Below are 20,664 nucleotides of genomic sequence, written 5' to 3' on the forward strand. Positions count from 1 at the left end.
AATTAAGAGAATGGCTTACCCGAACAGTATTGCAGTAAGTACTGTCGACAATTTCTTCCAGTGACAAGTTTCAGAACTCGGCCCGGTCCGCCGGAAGCATGGCGCGCCGAAACACCGCGCGCGCAACGTTGGCGTCATGAAAGGCCGAGCTCCCCTCGAGGAGTGGGGACCCCGGCTCGTCCGACTCTCCCCTTGGGCCCCGCGAAGTGCTCGGCCCGCCCGAAATTGGAGCCTCGGGGCCCTGCTCGGCTCGGGCTCCGAGCGCTGCAACTGGATGGTCGTCCGCCCTCCCGCTGGGAGACAGGGGCAGGGCAGGGCGGGGCCGCCGAGTCGGATGCCCTCGCGGAGCTCGAGCCCGCGTCCCCGGCGGCCGACGCTCGCCTTTGAATGGCTGCCGAGGTCCCCGCCTCCGGGCCTCCTATCCCGGCAGGAGTAGAAGTGGCAGCCGACTTGGACTTCTTCCGGGGCTGAGGAATAGCCCCGCCGGCCTCGGCCTCTCGCCTCTTCAACCGAGAGAAGAGGGATGTGTTACTGGTCGGCATGTGAGGAATGTCTGAGACAAAGAAATCCTTTTGAGTGTTAGACCAACATCAAAAGAACGAGAGAAAGAAACGAATAAGGCGAAGACAAAACAATGTGGCTGCTCTTACCCTCGGGATGCGCCGAACTCAGGCCAACGCTCGCCAAGGCATCCTCTTTTAGGAGGTCGGTCAGATTAAAACCCTTCTCGAGGCCCCGCAGAGCGTCAAGGACCCTTTGATCGCTCGCCGAGGGCTCGGAGAGCCTGTTAAGGGCCTTCAGCCGGGGGTGCCCCCACCTTAGGTCGAATCCCCATGGCACCTCGGATGCAAGAAAGAAGAATTTCCCCTTCCACTTATAAATAGAGGAAGGGGCACCTTGGAAAAGTGACATACCGCCCCGAAAGGCGAAGTATAGCCACTCTCCATCCGTCGGATTTGTCTTCAACAAGAAACACCGGCGGAAAACTCTCACCAAAGTCAGAATTCCGTGCGCAAGGCAAAGGGACAAAAATCCGACTATGGTCCTCCATGAGTTCGGGGCGAGCTGTGCTGGGACGAGTTGGTACTCCACCAGCAAGCTGTTCACGAACTCGTGAAGGGGGAACCGCAAGCCGGCCCAGAGCGACTCGAGATGAATCCTGATCCGACCTGGGGGCGGCCGCGTCACCCTGTCCTTCCGCCCCGCAGTTTCGAGACCAAACCCAGGCCGGAAAAAGAACCGGGTACGGACCAACTCCAGTTCCTCCGCCGACAAACTAGATCCAGCCTCATCCGGACCAAGACCCATTTTAGAGGAAAGAATAATGACCGAAAGACGAAGGAGATGGGGAAAGGGAGGAAAAAGGAAGACCCCCTAGCCAGCACAAGGAGAAAACCTACGGGAAGAGCCACCGAAAATCGCTCCGGGCACCGCCGGGGAGGTTCTGTTGTGACTGAAAAAGAAGACGAGGATAGAAACGGCGGAAAGGAGACAGCAACTAAGTAAGACTTCTCCTAGGGCCAGATTGGGGGGTTTATATAGACCTTTCTAACGGCCCAGATCGGTAGGGCTGGTTTCCACCCCCTGTCCGGATCACGCCACGTGTCGGCCTCGGAAGTCAAAGCATCGCATTCATTCTGGGCTGATACCTCGAGTGCAGAACCGGGGCACTGTCCCATCGGATCTCGCGGCCTCATCATGGACCTGCTACACCGGATCACCTCGAAAGGCGAGCAAGTGCCGCCCCCGCTCCCCTTATTAAAGGAGCCTCGGGACGCGCGGAGCGCCGACATAATTGTAGCCTCCCAAATCCCCATTCGGCCGATGCGAGACTAAGTGCGTCCGACTTCAAGCAACTGGCCTAATTCTCAGCCCCGGACGACCGACTTGGCTTTAGGCCCCGAACGGCTGATCTAACATCCGACCCCAAGGCGTCCGGCTCAATAAATATCCTCCGCCCAGATCACACCACATGTCCACCTCGAAGATTGAGACAGCGTACTTGTTCAAGAAGGACGCCTCGAATACGGAATCAAGGCGCTGCCCCACCAGGTCCCAGGACTCCGTCATGAGCTCACCATACGAGACGGCAACGAAGGGTCGAGAGGCGCAACCCCCCGCCTCCCTTCTGTTATAAACGTTTCGAGACGCATGAGGGCGCCAGCATAATTCAACTCTCCTCGATCCCTGCCACCATAATAAAGACCACTACTTCCCACGTCCGAGCTCGCGAGCAGCTCGAACTCGGAAGTCGGGGGTAGTGTTGAGGGAATGCAAGTCCCCCCGAGTACATGAGAACCTTGCCGATACGGAGCAGGATGACGGCCGATCTCAGGCGACCGAACTTGATGCCCGACTTCAGAACGCCCGACCTCGGAAGTCCGACCTCGTCGCCCACCTACCACGGTTGCGCCCTTCCGAAGTCCGGTCAGGGGCCATGCCCTGCCACCGCCTCCAGCATTTAATGCGCACGATCTCTGCAAACCCCCTACTCACTCAACAATTAATACATATCTCCGATTCACTCAACAATTAATACATATCTCCGATTCACTCAACAATTAATGCGCATGGCTCCGGTTATCTACGGATCGTTAGCTCTCCACGGCAAATCAGCTCAGCAGCGTTCGGTCAGCCGTGACAACTCAATGATCCCGGCCTTACCTCCGACATCAAGATATTAATTCATCCGATCGCGCACCGACTCAAGCAACGTGCTAAGTCGTACGGCGACCTCGCCCCATCACATCATAGGAAATCCGACCCTCCCTATAAGAATAGGACCCCTCCTTTTTAGAGGGGGGAAAGAGAAAAAAGGCCCAGCATAATATATCTTCCTCCTCTCCCCTTCTCCAAGATTAAGCCCCCCTCTGACTTGAGCATCGGAGGGCCGGCGCCGGAAACCCCGGCCACCGGTTTTCTTTTGCAGGCCCCCTACGGAGAACGCCGCTCGCCGACGGATCGCCACCCGCCAGCGTTCGCCGGAGCTCCACCTCCTCAGCCGACGGCCGCCCCCGAGTCCAATTTCCAGCAACAGATTTCCTTTAAAAAAAAATAGAAATTTAGGCTCTTAATGCTTAGAGACAACTAAAATTATGGAAAAATCCACCAAGCAAACCCCTAACATTCATTCTACCTTTCAAAATAAACTGCTGAACCAAGTTGAATCGCGCTCTAAACTCTAGCACGACTGTTACCAATAGTTTATTCACTAAGATCCGCTTGTCATTATAACTGCAATCCACGACCCTTCTAGTTAAATATCAAGTACGAGGGCATGATAATATAAGCCGCTTTATTTAAGCAATTTGATTCATTTTTATGTTATGAAACCAGCACGAAACTAGCACGATCTCCACACCAATAAGTGATGATGGCTAGTTGGATCTGTAATTTTAAAATGTCTTTCGAGCTCGATTTCCACACGATCAAATAACTTAATTTGATGGTTGAGTACATGAACTCATCCTTTTCAATATTCATGTTCAAGTTCCTCACCCCCCGCCACCTTTCCCGGTGCATGGATGAGTTGCGCTAAGTTGACGTCCATGTTTAATACCAACTTAAACGTTGGAAGCACGAGCCCTCGAGGTTACGTGATTGCTTCTAACATAAGCTAAGTCAACCCTCTCGCCGAAATGTTTAAATTTTCTTCCTCACCGAACTCCTCTCATAAAATCGTACCTCGATTATTGATACTAAAAGACTCTTCAAACCATTAAAGAAGTAAGAGAAACAAATGAAACTGCAAAGAAGATGAGCATTTCAAAGTACAAGTCTGATGATCACCAGACACTATATAAGTGCTTCAAGTTCTGTAAACTTCAGCATTAGAGTTCTATAACCTTTGCTCTGTAAGATGGCCTCAAGAACCTTTTCCATGTTCTTGCTCTCTTTGGCTCTTGTGCTTCTCTGCTTGGGCACAGCGGCAGCACAAGGCCTGCAGGTTGGGTTCTACAGCAAGACATGTCCTGATATCGAACTCATCGTTCGCCAGGAGATGACTCGAGTCATTTCGGTTGCTCCAAGTCTTGCTGGTCCTCTACTTAGGATGCATTTCCATGATTGTTTTGTAAGGGTATGTCATTAAACCTGTCATGCCAAACATTCTTGCACATCATTCAAGAGATGAAAGAAGATGTGTTCTTAATATAAATGATCGGCATGCAGGGATGTGATGGCTCAGTCCTTCTGAACTCTACTCAGAACAATGTAGCTGAGAAAGATGCACCCCCAAATCAAAGCCTCCGAGGTTTTGGGGTGATCGACCGTGTTAAGGCTAGATTGGAGAAAGCTTGTCCTATGACAGTCTCCTGTGCCGACATCGTTGCATTGGTTGCGAGGGATGCAGTGTTCTTGGTAAGAAATGCCATGTATATTTTGATGAAAAAGAAATGCCATGTATTAGTTCAATTCTACAGCTTATCTGATTGATAAATTAAGGGCCTTTCTAACCAAAAAAATTATCTGCTTCCAGACCAAAGGACCATTCTGGCCAGTACCGACAGGCCGAAGAGATGGCCGCGTATCAATTGCCCAGGAGACCAGGCAGCTTCCGCCTTCCAATTCCACCATTTCTTCACTGATATCATCTTTTGCCTCCAAGGGTCTTAGTGTCAAAGACCTAGTAGTTCTATCAGGTGCATATAATTTGATTTACTTTTTGAGAAAACAAAAGTTTGATTTACCTACAACATACAACTCTGTTGTGCTCATTGTTTGCATAACTTACGTATGCCAACTTAAGCCAATTCATCAGATACCTATATCAAATAGAGCATGGAAAATTACGTTTGATGTTATGCACAATCAAATCCTGATTCTTTGACATGCCAAAATTCAAGGAGTCCTATATTTACTCTAAAACTAAGAGTTGGAGACACTACAAAAAAAAACAGGCATTGCTGACACTTTTTAATGTATATACCGACGCTTATCCACGTCGGTAGTTTTATTTCCAACACTTTCTAAAGTGTCGCAAAAGCGTCGGCAACGTGAGATTCAAAAATCAATTTGCCGACACTTTTTGAAGGAGTTGCTAGTTGGCGGCGCTAGTTTTGGCGCACGAACCAAATTACCAACGCGTCTATTTAGTTTCAACATATCAAAGTCGAGAATTTCCATTTTCCTTGTAGTGAAAACATTTTGGATTAGATTTGAAAGTTTTATATGAACAACTAAGGATCATAAATCTAACTGGGCTCCTTTCCAACCAGGTGGGCACACACTGGGGACCTCCCACTGCACAGCCTTTTCGAACCGCATATACAACTACACCGGCAGGGGTGACACAGACCCCAACCTTGATAGCAACTACATACCAAAGTTGAAGGCCAAATGCGCCCCCAATGATAACACGACCCTTGTGGAGATGGATCCAGGGAGCTTCAGAACATTCGACACAAGCTACTACACCGATGTGTCAAAGAGGAGAGGGCTCTTCGAGTCTGATGCAGCTCTTCTTCAGAACAGCCAGACCAGAGCTTATGTTCTGCGTCAAGCTGGTGGTGCCTTTGGATCGGAGTTCTTCAAAGATTTCGGGGACTCCATGATAAACATGGGTAACATCCAAGTCCTTACAGGCACGCAGGGTGAGATCAGGAAGACGTGTGCTTTTGTTAACTAGCTAGCCAGGCTTGTTATTTGATCCTATGGAAGATTATTAGGATATTGGGATTGCTGCGTTATGTTTCTTTAAGAGATCCAGTGATGTGAAGATGAGAGTTTCGAGTGTATTTGTATTTCTATGATTCTTAAGCGGGTGAGTAATAATGTTTTTAGTTGCTAGTAATTTTCAATGAGTTATCGTAATGAAAGGTTTGAGATTCCACAGTTGTTCTACCATGGTCCCAAGAACAGAAATAAACACCTCGATGTCCATATCATAATAGAACAACTTTACCATTGTCCATTGCACTAAAACATGCTCTTATGAGGCTTCTAACTTGGAACCAATCAGCAATCACATATCTATACCGGGCTTATAAATAATATTTCCTCTCAAAACATACTGTATAAAAGATCGGTAGAAGATTAATTGAGGGACTTCTGAAATTAAGGAAAAAACTTTTATTGGACTCCATTTACTCAGTGATATTTTTAACTATTCCTCCCTTTTCCTCGAAAATATATAATTTAAACATAACGATGGTTCTGTTTTTTGGATGCAATATAATGAAGGATAGAGCACAATAAATTCTTGGAAAAGGGAGAATAGAAGATAGGTAGAAGTAACATGCATCACAGTTAGGTCAGTCAACTGAAAATTTGAGCTAATGATTTTCTCATAGACAAATTATGGAGGCAGGATAACCTACAAGCATGACAAACTAAACCCACAATAATGAATTGATGGCTTATTATCACAGTGATAATACTTAGGAGCTTTCAGTACAAGAATTGTGAAGACCCGAACTGAAGTCGGCAAGGAGTGCCGACTTCAGTTGGGTCATCGTGGTTTGCCCACGAAGACCACGCCGGCCGAACGGCCAGCGAGATCTCCGCAAGCCCCCCTCTTCCCTCTCCCTCTCTATCCCTCTCTCCCTCTCTCCCTCTCTCTCTCTCTCTCGCCTTTTCTCTCCTCTGAGAGCCTCGTCCGAGCCCATCCCTCTTCCCATCCCTCTAAAAAAAAAAAAAAAAAAATTTGAGTTTTCCCCTCATCTTCTTCCCTTTTCTTGAGAGGTTTGCCGGAGCCACCGCCGCCACCGGAGCCGCCAACGTCGCCGGGGATCCGCCCGTCGACGACCGGAGGTGAGAAAGACAGTCCATTCATTATTTTTATGGATCTAAGGGGGAGAGAAATGAGGGATGGCAACCGGTTTTCATCCCCTGTTTTGGAAATGTTTTTTTTGATGGGATTCGGCCGGCCGACGGTGGCCGGCCGGGGTCAATCCGGCCGAAACGGGTTCGGCCGGAGGTGGGCGAACAAGGGGCCGGGCTTCCCAGCCCCGGTCCCTCTCTTTCCTCCCTTTTCTTCCTCTCTCTCTCCTTCTTCTCTTCTTCTTCCCGTTCGGTGCCGCCTGTGAAGGTGGGGTAGCCGACGGCGGCTGACCGAGCGCCGCCGTCGAGGGCCACAGTCGGCCGCCGAGGGCCGACCGGAACCACCAGGCACACCCCCCCCCCCCCCCTTCTTCTTCTTCTTCTTCTTCTTCTTCTTCTTTTCTTCTTTCTTCTTCCTGGGTGTATACCTTGCTTTGATTTCCGTTGCCTGTTTGGGTCTCAAACCAGACACAAACAGACCCTGATCCGATTGAACCATGGGATTTAGCCTGAACTTGAGTTGGGTAGTGTGGATCAGACCGTGAACCGGTTCCACCCATTTCTTGAATTGGGTTGGGTCTGAGTTTAAGTGAATGGGTTTTGTTATGGTCTGATCAGATCTGGTCTGGGTTGGGTTGGGGGTCTGTGTTGGGCTGAGTCGGGCCAAATTGGAACTGTGGGCTGGTTTGGGTTGGGCCCAAAATCTGATTCGGACCTGTTAGCCGGTTTGGTTCAATTGGGCCTAATCTGTTTGGGCCACAATTGACTTGGGTTTAAAGGATCCTGATTTTTGGGTCTATATTTGATCTTAGGGGCCCATTCTTAGATCCATGAACTTAGAAATTTAAGGAATTGGGAATAGTTTAAATTATGTTTCTTAGTTAATTAAATAATTAATGTTTGTGTTTTAATCAGGGGTTCGTGATATTAGTGGCAGGGATTTTTAAGCGAACCCAGGTAGGTAACCTTGCTTAAAGTATGATTTACATGTACTATGCATATGTGTGATTATTTCCAGCATATTGATATGTTTTATATTCTTGGCAGTATTATCATTTAGAAGCATGTTTTTGACTGTAAATCGATCATCTGAAAATCTATTATGCATATATATTGGTTTTGAAAACTTATGTTTATATTAAGTTTGATTGTTGGAATTTGTGGATGTGATTTTGGAGACCGCGTGACTATTGTCTAGGATTTCCGCCAATGGGGTGGAAACGTTGGCCCTGTCGACTTGTATGAGGAGCTAGTTCCGGCACTATGGGGTGTTTTGGCTCTGCGGAGCATGCTCTGAGGAGCAGAGATTGGGGCACCCTGGGGTGCAGCACTGCGGTGCAGGGCTCCATTTGGAGCAGAGTGTTGACACTTCGGTGTGACCATGCCACTGGGTGATGTGGCCGTAGTCATGCGGTAGATATGTGTATTATGTTATGCGTGATATGATAGACTAAGATGGTATATATATATATATTACTTGAGTATCGGATTGGTTTGCGGATCATCATATTTATTTGTGCACATGACCTGTAGTTATATTGCATATGCTTTAATACATGTTATCGTGACTTTATGCATGTTGTTACCTACTGAGCTGTTGTAGCTCATACCTGTTTTTGACATAATTGCAGGAGATGATTGATGGGGGATTCGGGAGGAGAGGACTTATGACATTGGACATAGATAGATTTAGATTCATTTTGTCATAAGTAATTGATCTTGTAAATAAATGTTACCAACTTTATTTGAGACATTTGAAATTGAATTATTGATTTGATTATCATAAATGATAGATTTTTAGTATTGATATTGTGATCTGATGTTGTGACTTGAGTGTCTGATTATTCAGCCTTGCACGCCCGTGCGGTCCGCCGTGCGGGTGTGCGGCGTCTGGCGCGTCCCGGGCCTAAGTTCGGGTTCGGGGCGTGACAGATTTATTGGTATCAGAGCTTAGGTTAACGATCACTAGGGATATCAGAACAAAAGAACAATAACTAATGAAAACCCTAGGAGCATAGGGACACATGTGAGGAAATGAGAGTGGGGTAGTAAACTCATAGGATGATTTTTGACTTAACCCTAACTTGTGGTATTATGTCTGTATCAGGATGCCGCCCCGCCGTGCTCGTGTACCACCTCGTCGTCTGATTGAGACGATGGGAGATGATCCGGCGACTCCTCGCCCAGCTGAGCGAGTTCAGGAAGAGGAGATTGCTCCGACAGTTTTAGACCGACCAGAACAGGATCAGGCGGGAGGATCGACCTCAGTATTGGAACTGGTCAGGGAGGTGATTGGGCTGGTCAGACAGCAGAGGGACCCACAGCCACAGCATCCCTCTGCTAGCTCGTCGGATCAGGGGAGGAGCATTGCAGAATTCCGGAAGTTGGCTCCTCCGGCCTTCAAGGGAACCACAGATCCCCAGGAGGCCGAACACTGGCTTGACGAGATGGAGAAGGCCTTCAGAGCCATGGGATGCACCGAGGATGAGAGAGTCAGATATGCTACTTATATGCTCCAGGACCGGGCACACCACTGGTGGGAGTCAGTGGAGCGGACCATGATACAGGATATCGGGACTGTGACTTGGGCTGGATTTCGGACGGCTTTTTATTCCAAATATCTTCCGTCCAGCCGTGTCAGAGAGTTGGAGAGAGAGTTCCTGAGTCTCTCTCAGGGGAGTATGTCAGTTGAGGATTACGAGGCAGAGTTCGATAGACTGTCTCGTTTTGCGCCCTCCCTCGTCCAGGACCCCGTAGCAAGGATGAGTAGATTTGAGGAGGGATTGAGACCCCACCTGCGTCGAGGCTTGGCTGCTGTCCATTGGACCGACTATGATGATCTTGTAGACAAAGCGAAGAATATGGAGATTATCTGGAAAGAGACGCAGGAAGCACATAAAGGGAAGCTGAAGAGGGCCAGAGATTCTGATTCGGATAATGAGCGGCATGTACGCCGACCCGTGCAGATCCGTCACGGAGCAGGACAGCGAGCTCCACCTGGGAGGACTGCACCAGAGCACCGGGAGATATCAGGAACCTGTTATTTTTGCAGTCAGATTGGACACAAGGCCATTGATTGTCCCCGGAGACTGCCCAGGGTTGGAGCATGTTACAGATGTGGCCAACAGGGCCACAAGATGGCTCAGTGTCCTCAGACCCAGTCTAGGACTATTGTCTGTTATGGGTGTGGTCAGCCAGGCCACAGGATTTCTAGTTGTCCCCGGGCCGGATTTGTGCAGAGGCCACCGAGCGCTAGGGCTCCTCAGCGGCAGATTCCCCCTGATCCAGCACAGATTTCTCAGCCAGCCGCTCCCAGACAGCAGACAGGAGGAGGGTCTCGCACCCAGGGACGGGTATATGCACTGACACAGCAGGATGCTCAGGCATCCAACACGGCAGTGACAGGTACCTTATTAGTATATTCTACTTATGCATATGCACTATTCGACTCAGGGGCCACACACTCTTTTATTTCATCTACATATGTGCATAAGCATGATATATTTTGCTCACCCTTGGAGAAGGAATTATGTGTGAGTACCCCAGCTGGGGGTAAGATGATCACCTCACTGATATGCAAGTCATGCCCAGTAATTGTAGAGGGTAGAGACTTGAAAGCTGACCTTATTGTCATGGACTTACATGAATTTGATTTAATTCTGGGTATGGATTGGTTAGCTATATATCACGCTACCATTGACTGCTTCTCGAAGCGGGTGACTTTCCGAATCCCTGACATTGAAGAGTTTTATTTTGTGGGTGATGGAGGGTGTGTCTCCCCTCAGATAGTGGCAGCCTTACAGGGTATTCGGTCTCTCAGGAAGGGGTGCTCTGTGTATATGGCAGCTGTCATGGATTCTGAGCAGTCGGAACAGAAAATTGAAAACATACCCGTGGTCAGGGAATACCCTGATGTTTTTCCTGATGAGCTTCCTGGTTTACCACCAGTTAGAGAGGTGGAATTTGCCATTGATCTAAACCCTGGTACGGCACCCATATCTAGACCTCCTTACAGAATGGCCCCGGCTGAACTAAAAGAACTGAAGGAACAGTTGCAGGAGCTATTGGATCTGGGTTTCATTCGACCCAGTGTCTCTCCTTGGGGTGCACCAGTGTTATTTGTGAGGAAGAAGGACGGCAGTATGAGGCTATGCATTGATTTTCAGGAAATTAACAAAGTGACTATCAAGAACAGGTACCTCCTACCCCGGATTGATGACTTGTTTGATCAGCTTCAGGGTGCCCAGGTGTTTTCAAAGATTGATCTGCGATCTGGATATCATCAGTTGAGGATAAAGGAGTCTGATATAGCCAAGACTGCCTTCCGCACCAGATATGGCCATTATGAGTATCTGGTGATGCCTTTCGGGTTGACAAATGCTCCAGCTGCATTTATGGATCTGATGAACAGGGTATTTAAACCTTTCTTGGACAAATTTGTAATTGTGTTTATTGATGACATCTTAATCTATTCCAAGAGTCATACTGAGCATGAGCAACACTTGAAAATTGTTTTGAAAATTTTGAGACAGAATCAATTGTATGGGAAACTGAAGAAATGTCAGTTCTGGCTGGATCAGGTGATGTTCTTGGGACATGTGGTATCTAAAGAAGGAATTATGGTTGACCCGAAGAAGATCGAAGCTGTAGTTGACTGGAGCAGACCGACAAATGTATCAGAGATCCGCAGTTTCCTTGGATTAGCCGGCTATTACAGAAGATTTGTAGAAGGCTTCTCTAGTATTGCTGGGCCCTTGACTCGACTCACTCGCAAAGGAGTGAAATTCGAGTGGTCGGATCAGTGTGAGAAGAGCTTCGAGAAATTGAAGCGCCGGCTAGTGTCAGCACCTATTTTGACTCTGCCAGTCACGGGTGTTGATTATACTATTTACAGTGATGCCTCCAAGAAGGGTTTGGGCTGTGTGCTGATGCAGAATGGAAAAGTTATTGCCTACGCCTCTAGACAGCTCAAGCCTTATGAAGAAAACTATCCCACACATGATCTCGAGCTTGCAGCAGTTGTATTTGCTCTGAAGTTATGGAGGCACTATTTGTATGGAGAGACATGTCAGGTATATACTGATCATAAAAGCCTAAAATATCTCTTTACTCAAAAAGAGCTGAACATGAGACAGAGGAGGTGGTTGGAGTTGTTAAAAGATTATGATCTGACTATCCACTATCACCCTGGAAAGGCAAATGTAGTAGCAGATGCACTGAGCCGGAAATCTTCAGGGAATATTGCAGCCTTGATTACTACTCAGAAGGATATTCTGGAAGATCTGAGAAGAGCAGAGATAGAGGTGTATCTACATGAGGCTACTATGAAATTGGCAAACTTGCGAGTCCAGCCTACACTTATTGATAGAATTAAGGCAGCGCAAGTTGATGACCCTCGACTCCAGAAGATCAGGAGGGATATCGAGTCTGGTACACAGTCAGATTTCCGTATACATGAAGATGGCTCTTTGAGGTTTATTAACAGAATCTGTGTTCCAGATAATCCTGGTCTGAAGAAGAAAATCATGGATGAAGCTCACAGTACGGGATATACAGTGCACCCAGGCAGTACCAAGATGTACAAGGATCTGAAAGCGGTGTTTTGGTGGAATAACATGAAGAGGGAGATTGCCCAGCATGTATCTCAATGCTTAACTTGTCAGCAAGTTAAGATTGAGCATCAGAGACCAGCAGGTATGCTACAGCCTCTGCCGATTCCAGAGTGGAAATGGGAGCATATCACTATGGATTTCGTATCAGGACTACCTCGTACCCTTAGAGGTCATGATTCAGTCTGGGTGATCGTAGACAGACTGACCAAAACAGCTCATTTTCTGGCAATCAAGACTGGAATGACACTGGAGAAGCTGGCAGAATTATATATCGAGCAGATAGTACGGCTGCACGGAGTTCCAGTATCCATTGTATCAAACAGAGATTCCCGGTTTGTGGCACATTTCTGGGGCAGCTTGCACAGAGCTTTGGGGACCACCCTTAGCTTCAGTACAGCCTTTCATCCACAGACAGATGGACAGTCTGAGAGGACCATCCAGATTCTAGAGGATATGCTGAGAGCTTACTCTATTGATATGAGGGGCTCTTGGGATCATCACTTGTCACTGGTAGAGTTTGCTTATAATAATAGCTACCAGGCAAGCATACAGATGGCTCCTTATGAGGCTCTATATGGTAGGAAGTGCAGATCGCCTATCTGTTGGGATGATGTGGGGGAGAGGAAGATCTTGGGTCCAGAGATGGTGCAGCAGACAGTGGAAAAGATTCAGTTGATCAGAGAACGACTCCGAGCAGCTCAGAGCAGACAGAAAAGCTATGCAGATATCAGGAGGCGGGAATTGGAATTTCAGGTCGGAGATCATGTGTTCCTCAGAGTATCCCCTCTAAAGGGATCATGCGGTTTGGAGTTCGAGGCAAGCTCAGTCCGAGATATGTGGGACCCTTCGAGATTCTCGAGAGAGTTGGATCTGTTGCTTATAGACTGGCACTTCCACCTGCACTATCGGGAGTTCATTCTGTATTTCATATCTCCATGCTGAGGAAGTATATTGCTGATCCAAATCATGTGATTGATGTGGCACCTTTGCAGCTTCGCGCCGATCTTACATATGTGGAGCAGCCTGTCCGTATAGTGGATAGGAAGGACCAAGTCTTGAGAAGACGCACTATTCCTTATATTAAGGTGCAGTGGAGCAATCACAGTGAGAGAGAAGCCACCTGGGAGCTGGAGGAGGAGATGAGAGAGAAGTATCCAGTCTTGTTCTCGGATTGAGGTATGTTTTTAATTTCGAGGACGAAATTTCTTTTTAGTTGGTTAGAGTGTGAAGACCCGAACTGAAGTCGGCGAGGAGTGCCGACTTCAGTTGGGTCATCGTGGTTTGCCCACGAAGACCACGCCGGCCGAACGGCCAGCGAGATCTCCGCAAGCCCCCCTCTTCCCTCTCCCTCTCTATCCCTCTCTCCCTCTCTCTCTCTCTCGCCTTTTCTCTCCTCTGAGAGCCTCGTCCGAGCCCATCCCTCTTCCCATCCCTCTAAAAAAAAAAAAAAATTTTTGAGTTTTCCCCTCATCTTCTTCCCTTTTCTTGAGAGGTTTGCCGGAGCCACCGCCGCCACCGGAGCCGCCAACGTCGCCGGGGATCCGCCCGTCGACGACCAGAGGTGAGAAAGACAGTCCATTCATTATTTTTATGGATCTAAGGGGGAGAGAAATGAGGGATGGCAACCGGTTTTCATCCCCTGTTTTGGAAATATTTTTTTTGATGGGATTCGGCCGGCCGACGGTGGCCGGCCGGGGTCAATCCGGCCGAAACGGGTTCGGCCGGAGGTGGGCGAACAAGGGGCCGGGCTTCCCAGCCCCGGTCCCTCTCTTTCCTCCCTTTTCTTCCTCTCTCTCTCCTTCTTCTCTTCTTCTTCCCGTTCGGTGCCGCCTGTGAAGGTGGGGTAGCCGACGGCGGCTGACCGAGCGCCGCCGTCGAGGGCCACAGTCGGCCGCCGAGGGCCGACCGGAACCACCAGGCACACCCCCCCCCCCCCCCCTCTTCTTCTTCTTCTTCTTCTTCTTCTTCTTCTTCTTCTTTTCTTCTTTCTTCTTCCTGGGTGTATACCTTGCTTTGATTTCCGTTGCCTGTTTGGGTCTCAAACCAGACACAAACAGACCCTGATCCGATTGAACCATGGGATTTAGCCTGAACTTGAGTTGGGTACTGTGGATCAGACCGTGAACCGGTTCCACCCATTTCTTGAATTGGGTTGGGTCTGAGTTTAAGTGAATGGGTTTTGTTATGGTCTGATCAGATCTGGTCTGGGTTGGGTTGGGGGTCTGTGTTGGGCTGAGTCGGGCCAAATTGGAACTGTGGGCTGGTTTGGGTTGGGCCCGAAATCTGATTCGGACCTGTTAGCCGGTTTGGTTCAATTGGGCCTAATCTGTTTGGGCCACAATTGACTTGGGTTTAAAGGATCCTGATTTTTGGGTCTATGTTTGATCTTAGGGGCCCATTCTTAGATCCATGAACTTAGAAATTTAAGGAATTGGGAATAGTTTAAATTATGTTTCTTAGTTAATTAAATAATTAATGTTTGTGTTTTAATCAGGGGTTCGTGATATTAGTGGCAGGGATTTTTAAGCGAACCCAGGTAGGTAACCTTGCTTAAAGTATGATTTACATGTACTATGCATATGTGTGATTATTTCCAGCATATTGATATATTTTATATTCTTGGCAGTATTATCATTTAGAAGCATGTTTTTGACTGTAAATCGATCATCTGAAAATCTATTATGCATATATATTGGTTTTTGAAAACTTATGTTTATATTAAGTTTGATTGTTGGAATTTGTGGATGTGATTTTGGAGACCGCGTGACTATTGTCTAGGATTCCCGCCAATGGGGTGGAAACGTTGGCCCTGTCGACTTGTATGAGGAGCTAGTTCCGGCACTATGGGGTGTTTTGGCTCTGCGGAGCATGCTCTGAGGAGCAGAGATTGGGGCACCCTGGGGTGCAGCACTGCGGTGCAGGGCTCCATTTGGAGCAGAGTGTTGACACTTCGGTGTGACCATGCCACTGGGTGATGTGGCCGTAGTCATGCGGTAGATATGTGTATTATGTTATGCGTGATATGATAGACTAAGATGGTATATATATATATATTACTTGAGTATCGGATTGGTTTGCGGATCATCATATTTATTTGTGCACATGACCTGTAGTTATATTGCATATGCTTTAATACATGTTATCGTGACTTTATGCATGTTGTTACCTACTGAGCTGTTGTAGCTCATACCTGTTTTTGACATAATTGCAGGAGATGATTGATGGGGGATTCGGGAGGAGAGGACTTATGACATTGGACATAGATAGATTTAGATTCATTTTGTCATAAGTAATTGATCTTGTAAATAAATGTTACCAACTTTATTTGAGACATTTGAAATTGAATTATTGATTTGATTATCATAAATGATAGATTTTTAGTATTGATATTGTGATCTGATGTTGTGACTTGAGTGTCTGATTATTCAGCCTTGCACGCCCGTGCGGTCCGCCGTGCGGGTGTGCGGCGTCTGGCGCGTCCCGGGCCTAAGTTCGGGTTCGGGGCGTGACAAGAATAGAAGCTCTTTTTTACTCAATGTATTCTGAACCTCACATGGTTCTACTTATTATCTTCAGATCATTAATGAATTAAGTTACAACAATAATAAATATATGAGACTTGAACTGAGATGATGAAAAAAGAATATAAAACAGACTATGAGGATACAATTAATTTCTCAACTTCTTGGACATGTCACTATTTACTCTGACAGTCTGATCTCACCTTTTTGTCCTGTTAGTACACCCACATTTCCAAGTTTGATCATGAATTTTCAAAAGTATCCCCTGAAAAATTTCTGATTATTCGCATATCTTGAAGCTAATCTACTTGTGAGATTGTGAGAGCCAAATCTTGGTCCAACTTTAAAATTGCCTTCTTATTGAGCACATAGAGATAAAACGAGTTGTCTAGAGTAAAAGGGGTGGAGGCCACTTGATTCATGGAGACTGTTGGATCTAGAGTTAGCAACTTCTGTTAACATGAGGAGGTTATTTCTGTTTTAGGGTTTTGGGCAAGCTAGGTTCATTCGGCGGATAATTTAATGAATACCCCTGAAGTTGTAAAGTCGATCGATGAAGAATGTGCAGTGACAGAATCCAACACTATGAGCACCTGAAGTTGGAAGGAGAAATTAACAGAATCAGCCATACCATGTTAATGATAGATGGTAATCATGCATGCAAAGGGGACTCTTTTTCAATTATGAGCATAACTATTTCTTAAAAATATTATTAACACGAAAAGTTCAGGAACATAGAAAGTTTAATGCGTCATTATTATTGCAATGCAGCATGGATGGGTTCATAAGCAAAATGAAACAAGCTGCAATTCTGCTTTTCTATATTTTATATTTTGTGGTCAATAACACCAGAAATTTTAATGATTGAATCTCAATATTAATGATTCTGTCACCATTATATCATCACCAGGCATAATTTTTTTAAGTACTCTCCTTCACTTCAAATCTGTCATCAAATTATCTTCAAAGTTTTCTTTCAAGATTTTTCTAATATGAGCTTTATATTGTGTGTAGGTGTATAGGTGATGATTGTGACTAGCATAATAACTTACAAATTGAAAGCTTACAGAACAATGTTGTTGCATGGTCTAAGAACTTAGCAAAAAGTACAATTGAATTAAATATACAATAATAAAATCTACTAGATGGATGATGCTATAGCGAGGACCTGTATGGGTGTCTTTAATCTCAGGTCGGTAGTGTGCCAGGGATAGGTATTTATGTGGAAATGAAGAATTCAAATGATACTTTCCAGCTATTTTTTAAGCCAGATCGTAAGTTATTATAATTAGTATCAGAGCAGACACGATCTGTAATCCCTATGGACTAGGAGGGATACTGCAGTATGGCCAATTTGAGACTAACTACGATCTGATTGTGGTATTTGTGATTGAATTTAATAGGATATAGACTTTAACAATGACCCGAAAACTTAAACAAGAGAGTATATAAATACTGTATAGATATATGTTTAGTCCAATATAGATTACGTGCTAGAAAGTTCTTGAATACTTATACAGTGCCAATGACCTCCAATAATATTTTTTTGGCTAGCGCTTTTTTGTTTTTTAAATGAAGACGTGGGCCATTACAACCATAATGACCTATGATGCTTTTATCACAGATTGAAAAATCAAAACAACTTAGCTAAAGCTCTGGCATTTTGGCTTTAACTTTTTCAGCATTGTCTTTGCCTTTAAATTTACTGGCCAAAAATAATCCTGGATAAGATTTTAAATGGCCGTTAATAGAATTTAAATAAAACTAAGAATCATGAAATAGATTGACATAATATCCAAGCAACAAATAAAAAAGAAAGAATACTAATTTAAATTAAATGAGTGATGGAAACAAATATGAGCACAAAGGACCTATCAAATATCTAGTCATCCAATGACTCGAACCTCTCTCTTTATCTCCTTCTCCTTTCTATTTTTTTAAGGGAACGGATTGATTAATTTCTTTAAAGCACCAGAATATAATCAAAAAGTATCCTATCCAATGTGACTTGAGCATTTTAAGCAGTCTGAGGCAGTCGATATTTGATCCCAGTGACGGAGAACTGTTCTCAGTTCAGTTTCAGACGCTGTTGGGAAGAAGTCCTGTCCATAGCCTGCCACTTTTGATTCCCCAAGTTGCCCAAGGCCTAAGTTTCGCAGAAATTCTCAGTCACATCAAAAGGTTATAAAGCACCCAAGGATGCTATATCAAAAGTACTTTACAACATTACAAACCTAAGCTGGCACTTCATTCTCTCCTTGGTTTGTTTTCTTTTTTTTATCCTTTATGAAAACAAAAAAGCTGGTTAACTGTCGAAGTGCTCGCTTTTCAGATCTCGTGTCTTGTCTCTGGTGCTTTGGAGCATACTGTGCCACAGCCCCAAGGAAGGGATACTTGGTACTTCAGCTGTTTGGATCACAACCGACCCAACCCATAATAAATAAAATCGACCGGATTTAAATCAAATCCACATAAAACCAACTCAAGAATAGTCCTTTTGAGCGCAACCTTTCGCAAAACTTGTGAACCGCTTATATACTGGTTCTAAGCTCAGATGATGTATATAAAAGAAAGTAGAATTATTGTGATCACAGAAAGAAACTATGCATGAATGCGACTCTCATCTAATAAGTATATTTTAAAATGATTTTGTCTTGTTTCCTTATTGAAAGATTTGGAAAAATTTAGATTTTTATTGATTAGTGGCCTCCTGGATGAGCAGGTTGTATGTGTAGTGCTCTAGTATTAACAGGGCTTAGAATCATGGAGGAAATTTCAATATAATTTTATATTTTAAGAACTACTGCATGCGGAAAACATCATGCTAAAACCAAACGCGAACAAGTTTAATTTGGACCCATGTGATTAGTTCAATGATTTTAACCAGCTGAAATTTCTGAGGAATCATGTTATAACACCAAAGATAACCTGAAGCTGCTCAAACTTAGACCTAAAACTAATTTGGTTCAGCCCCCGGTATTATTACTAGACCAACTCCGCTTTGGGTCGGTTCAAGAACAGAAAGAAGCAAAAGTGTCCAACTAGTTAATATTCCTTTCTTCCTCAACCCGAACAGCAAAGTGAAGGAGAAAAGCTGAAGGATCTCCATATTCTCCCACCGCCTAACCCCTTTCCAAAGCTCGCCATCTCCGTCCTGTTCCCAGTTCTATAAAAGAGTCCCGTCACCGCTCCCTTCACGTAGAAACTCACCCTCATCCAGAGTGCCTGCTATGTCGTCCGCGTTCCAGTCACCGCCCCAGACCCAAAGCCGGTCCAACCCCCGCCGGTCCCGGCACCTTGTCCGGGAGGGCTTGCTGACCCGGTTCGCCATGTGCGTCTGCTCCGTTCTCCTCTCCCTCCTTTTCTTCGCCGGCCTCATCGTCTTCATCCTCTGGCTCAGCCTCCGCCCCCACCGCCCCCGCCTCTATCTCTCCTCCTTCTCCGCCCCCGCCGTCGCCCAGCCGTCGGCCGGCCTCCTCAACTCGCCCATCTCCTTCAACGTCACAGACCGGAACTCCAACCGGAAGATTGGCATCTACTACGACGTCGTCTACGGCTCGGTCTACTACAAGGAAAGGATGGTCGCGTCCGGTCCGGTCCTGAACCCGTTCTTCCAGCCGCCCAAGAACACGACGCAGGTCGCCGGGAACCTCACCGGGACGGCGCCGGCGGCCGGGGACGCGCTGGCGGCCCAGCTGTCGGGTGAGGCGGCGGCTGGCCGGGTCGAGTTCCGGCTCGACTTGAAATCGCTCATCCGGTTCAAGGTGAAGACCTGGGACACGCACCACCATACCTTGCACGTCGAGTGCGACTTGGCGGTGGGTTCCGACGGAACCCTCCTGGCTGCCTACACGAACGAGAAGTGCTCCATCTACTTCTAGTGTTGACATTAAATAACTTGCGTGTGATCCCTTCCCTCCTGACTTCACTCTCTCACGTTTCTTCTCGCTCGGGAATGTGTAAACAACAACTTTGTCGTATCAAGAATATGGAATACTTGGTATATGGATGATTTTTTTTATTTACTTTTTCTTCTTCTTTTTTTTCATGTGATCCATTGAAGAGACTCCAAATTTCATTTGATTTTCACGGCTCTCTCTCTCAGAGAGAGATGGATGCAATGGATTTTTCTCTTTTTTAAAAAAAACTATGAATCATATCCAAAGAAGAGCCGCCTATGGCATGCAACAAAAACAAAGGCACAAAGTGGACTAACTTTTATATGAAAAAAAGAGAAAAATATGGAGGAATCCACCAGAAATTTTTATGAAATACTGAAGTGGGCACGGGCCATGAAGGGAAGAGAACCCCCACTTGAAACAAAAGATGAAAACAGGGGAAAATGAAGGAAGAGAGGAAAATAAGAAAGGTGAGGGCACTAAGAATTGAACGCCAGATCAATCCTATGTTGAACACGAGTCCGGCCTTGTTCATAAGGCTTGCACTTAGAATAGGGGTGATATTTGCTCAGAGAAGGAAAAGGGGTGTCATTTTGCTCCTTGTTGAGCAATTCAACTAGATAAAGGAGCGGCAGAAGATCAGTGGCATTGGTTCACTTAGTTTTCAAGTTTTCCTATTCACTTCTGAACTAGATATGTGATAATTTACTTATTTTCCGACATTGTAGTTTTGACCATTCGTTTGTACCCATCAAGGCTTGCTACATGAACTGGATATTGTCAAACAGAAATGCAGACCTTTTATCTTTCTGATAATTATTTGTTTAACCCTTTCAAAATTAGTTCTAGTTCTTTTATTAGTTTTGTCCATGA

The 20,664-nt window shown here is 45.9% G+C and overlaps 3 protein-coding genes across 3 annotated transcripts; all 3 read left to right on the top strand.

Moving 5' to 3' along the window:
* The first annotated feature begins 3,809 nt into the window (after positions 1–3,809).
* On the top strand, positions 3,810–5,841 carry LOC120107665 (peroxidase 1-like). The gene is made up of 4 exons (XM_039121035.1): positions 3,810–4,078; positions 4,171–4,359; positions 4,478–4,640; positions 5,217–5,841. The coding sequence occupies exons 1-4, from the start codon at positions 3,860–3,862 to the stop codon at positions 5,624–5,626; spliced, it is 981 nt and encodes a 326-aa protein (XP_038976963.1). The 5' UTR covers positions 3,810–3,859; the 3' UTR covers positions 5,627–5,841.
* Positions 5,842–8,867: 3,026 nt separating this feature from the next.
* On the top strand, positions 8,868–11,368 carry LOC120107663. The gene is made up of 2 exons (XM_039121032.1): positions 8,868–11,171; positions 11,288–11,368. Exons 1-2 carry the CDS (start codon positions 8,868–8,870, stop codon positions 11,366–11,368), a joined length of 2,385 nt encoding a protein of 794 aa, XP_038976960.1.
* Positions 11,369–19,017: 7,649 nt separating this feature from the next.
* On the top strand, positions 19,018–19,981 carry LOC103721422 (NDR1/HIN1-like protein 26). Its single transcript, XM_008811622.4, has one exon. It carries the CDS (start codon positions 19,123–19,125, stop codon positions 19,771–19,773), a length of 651 nt encoding a protein of 216 aa, XP_008809844.1. The 5' UTR covers positions 19,018–19,122; the 3' UTR covers positions 19,774–19,981.
* The last annotated feature ends 683 nt before the right edge of the window (positions 19,982–20,664 follow it).

This window comes from Phoenix dactylifera, unplaced genomic scaffold (genome assembly GCF_009389715.1).
Source record: "Phoenix dactylifera cultivar Barhee BC4 unplaced genomic scaffold, palm_55x_up_171113_PBpolish2nd_filt_p 000951F, whole genome shotgun sequence".
NCBI classification, from domain to species: Eukaryota; Viridiplantae; Streptophyta; class Magnoliopsida; order Arecales; family Arecaceae; genus Phoenix; species Phoenix dactylifera.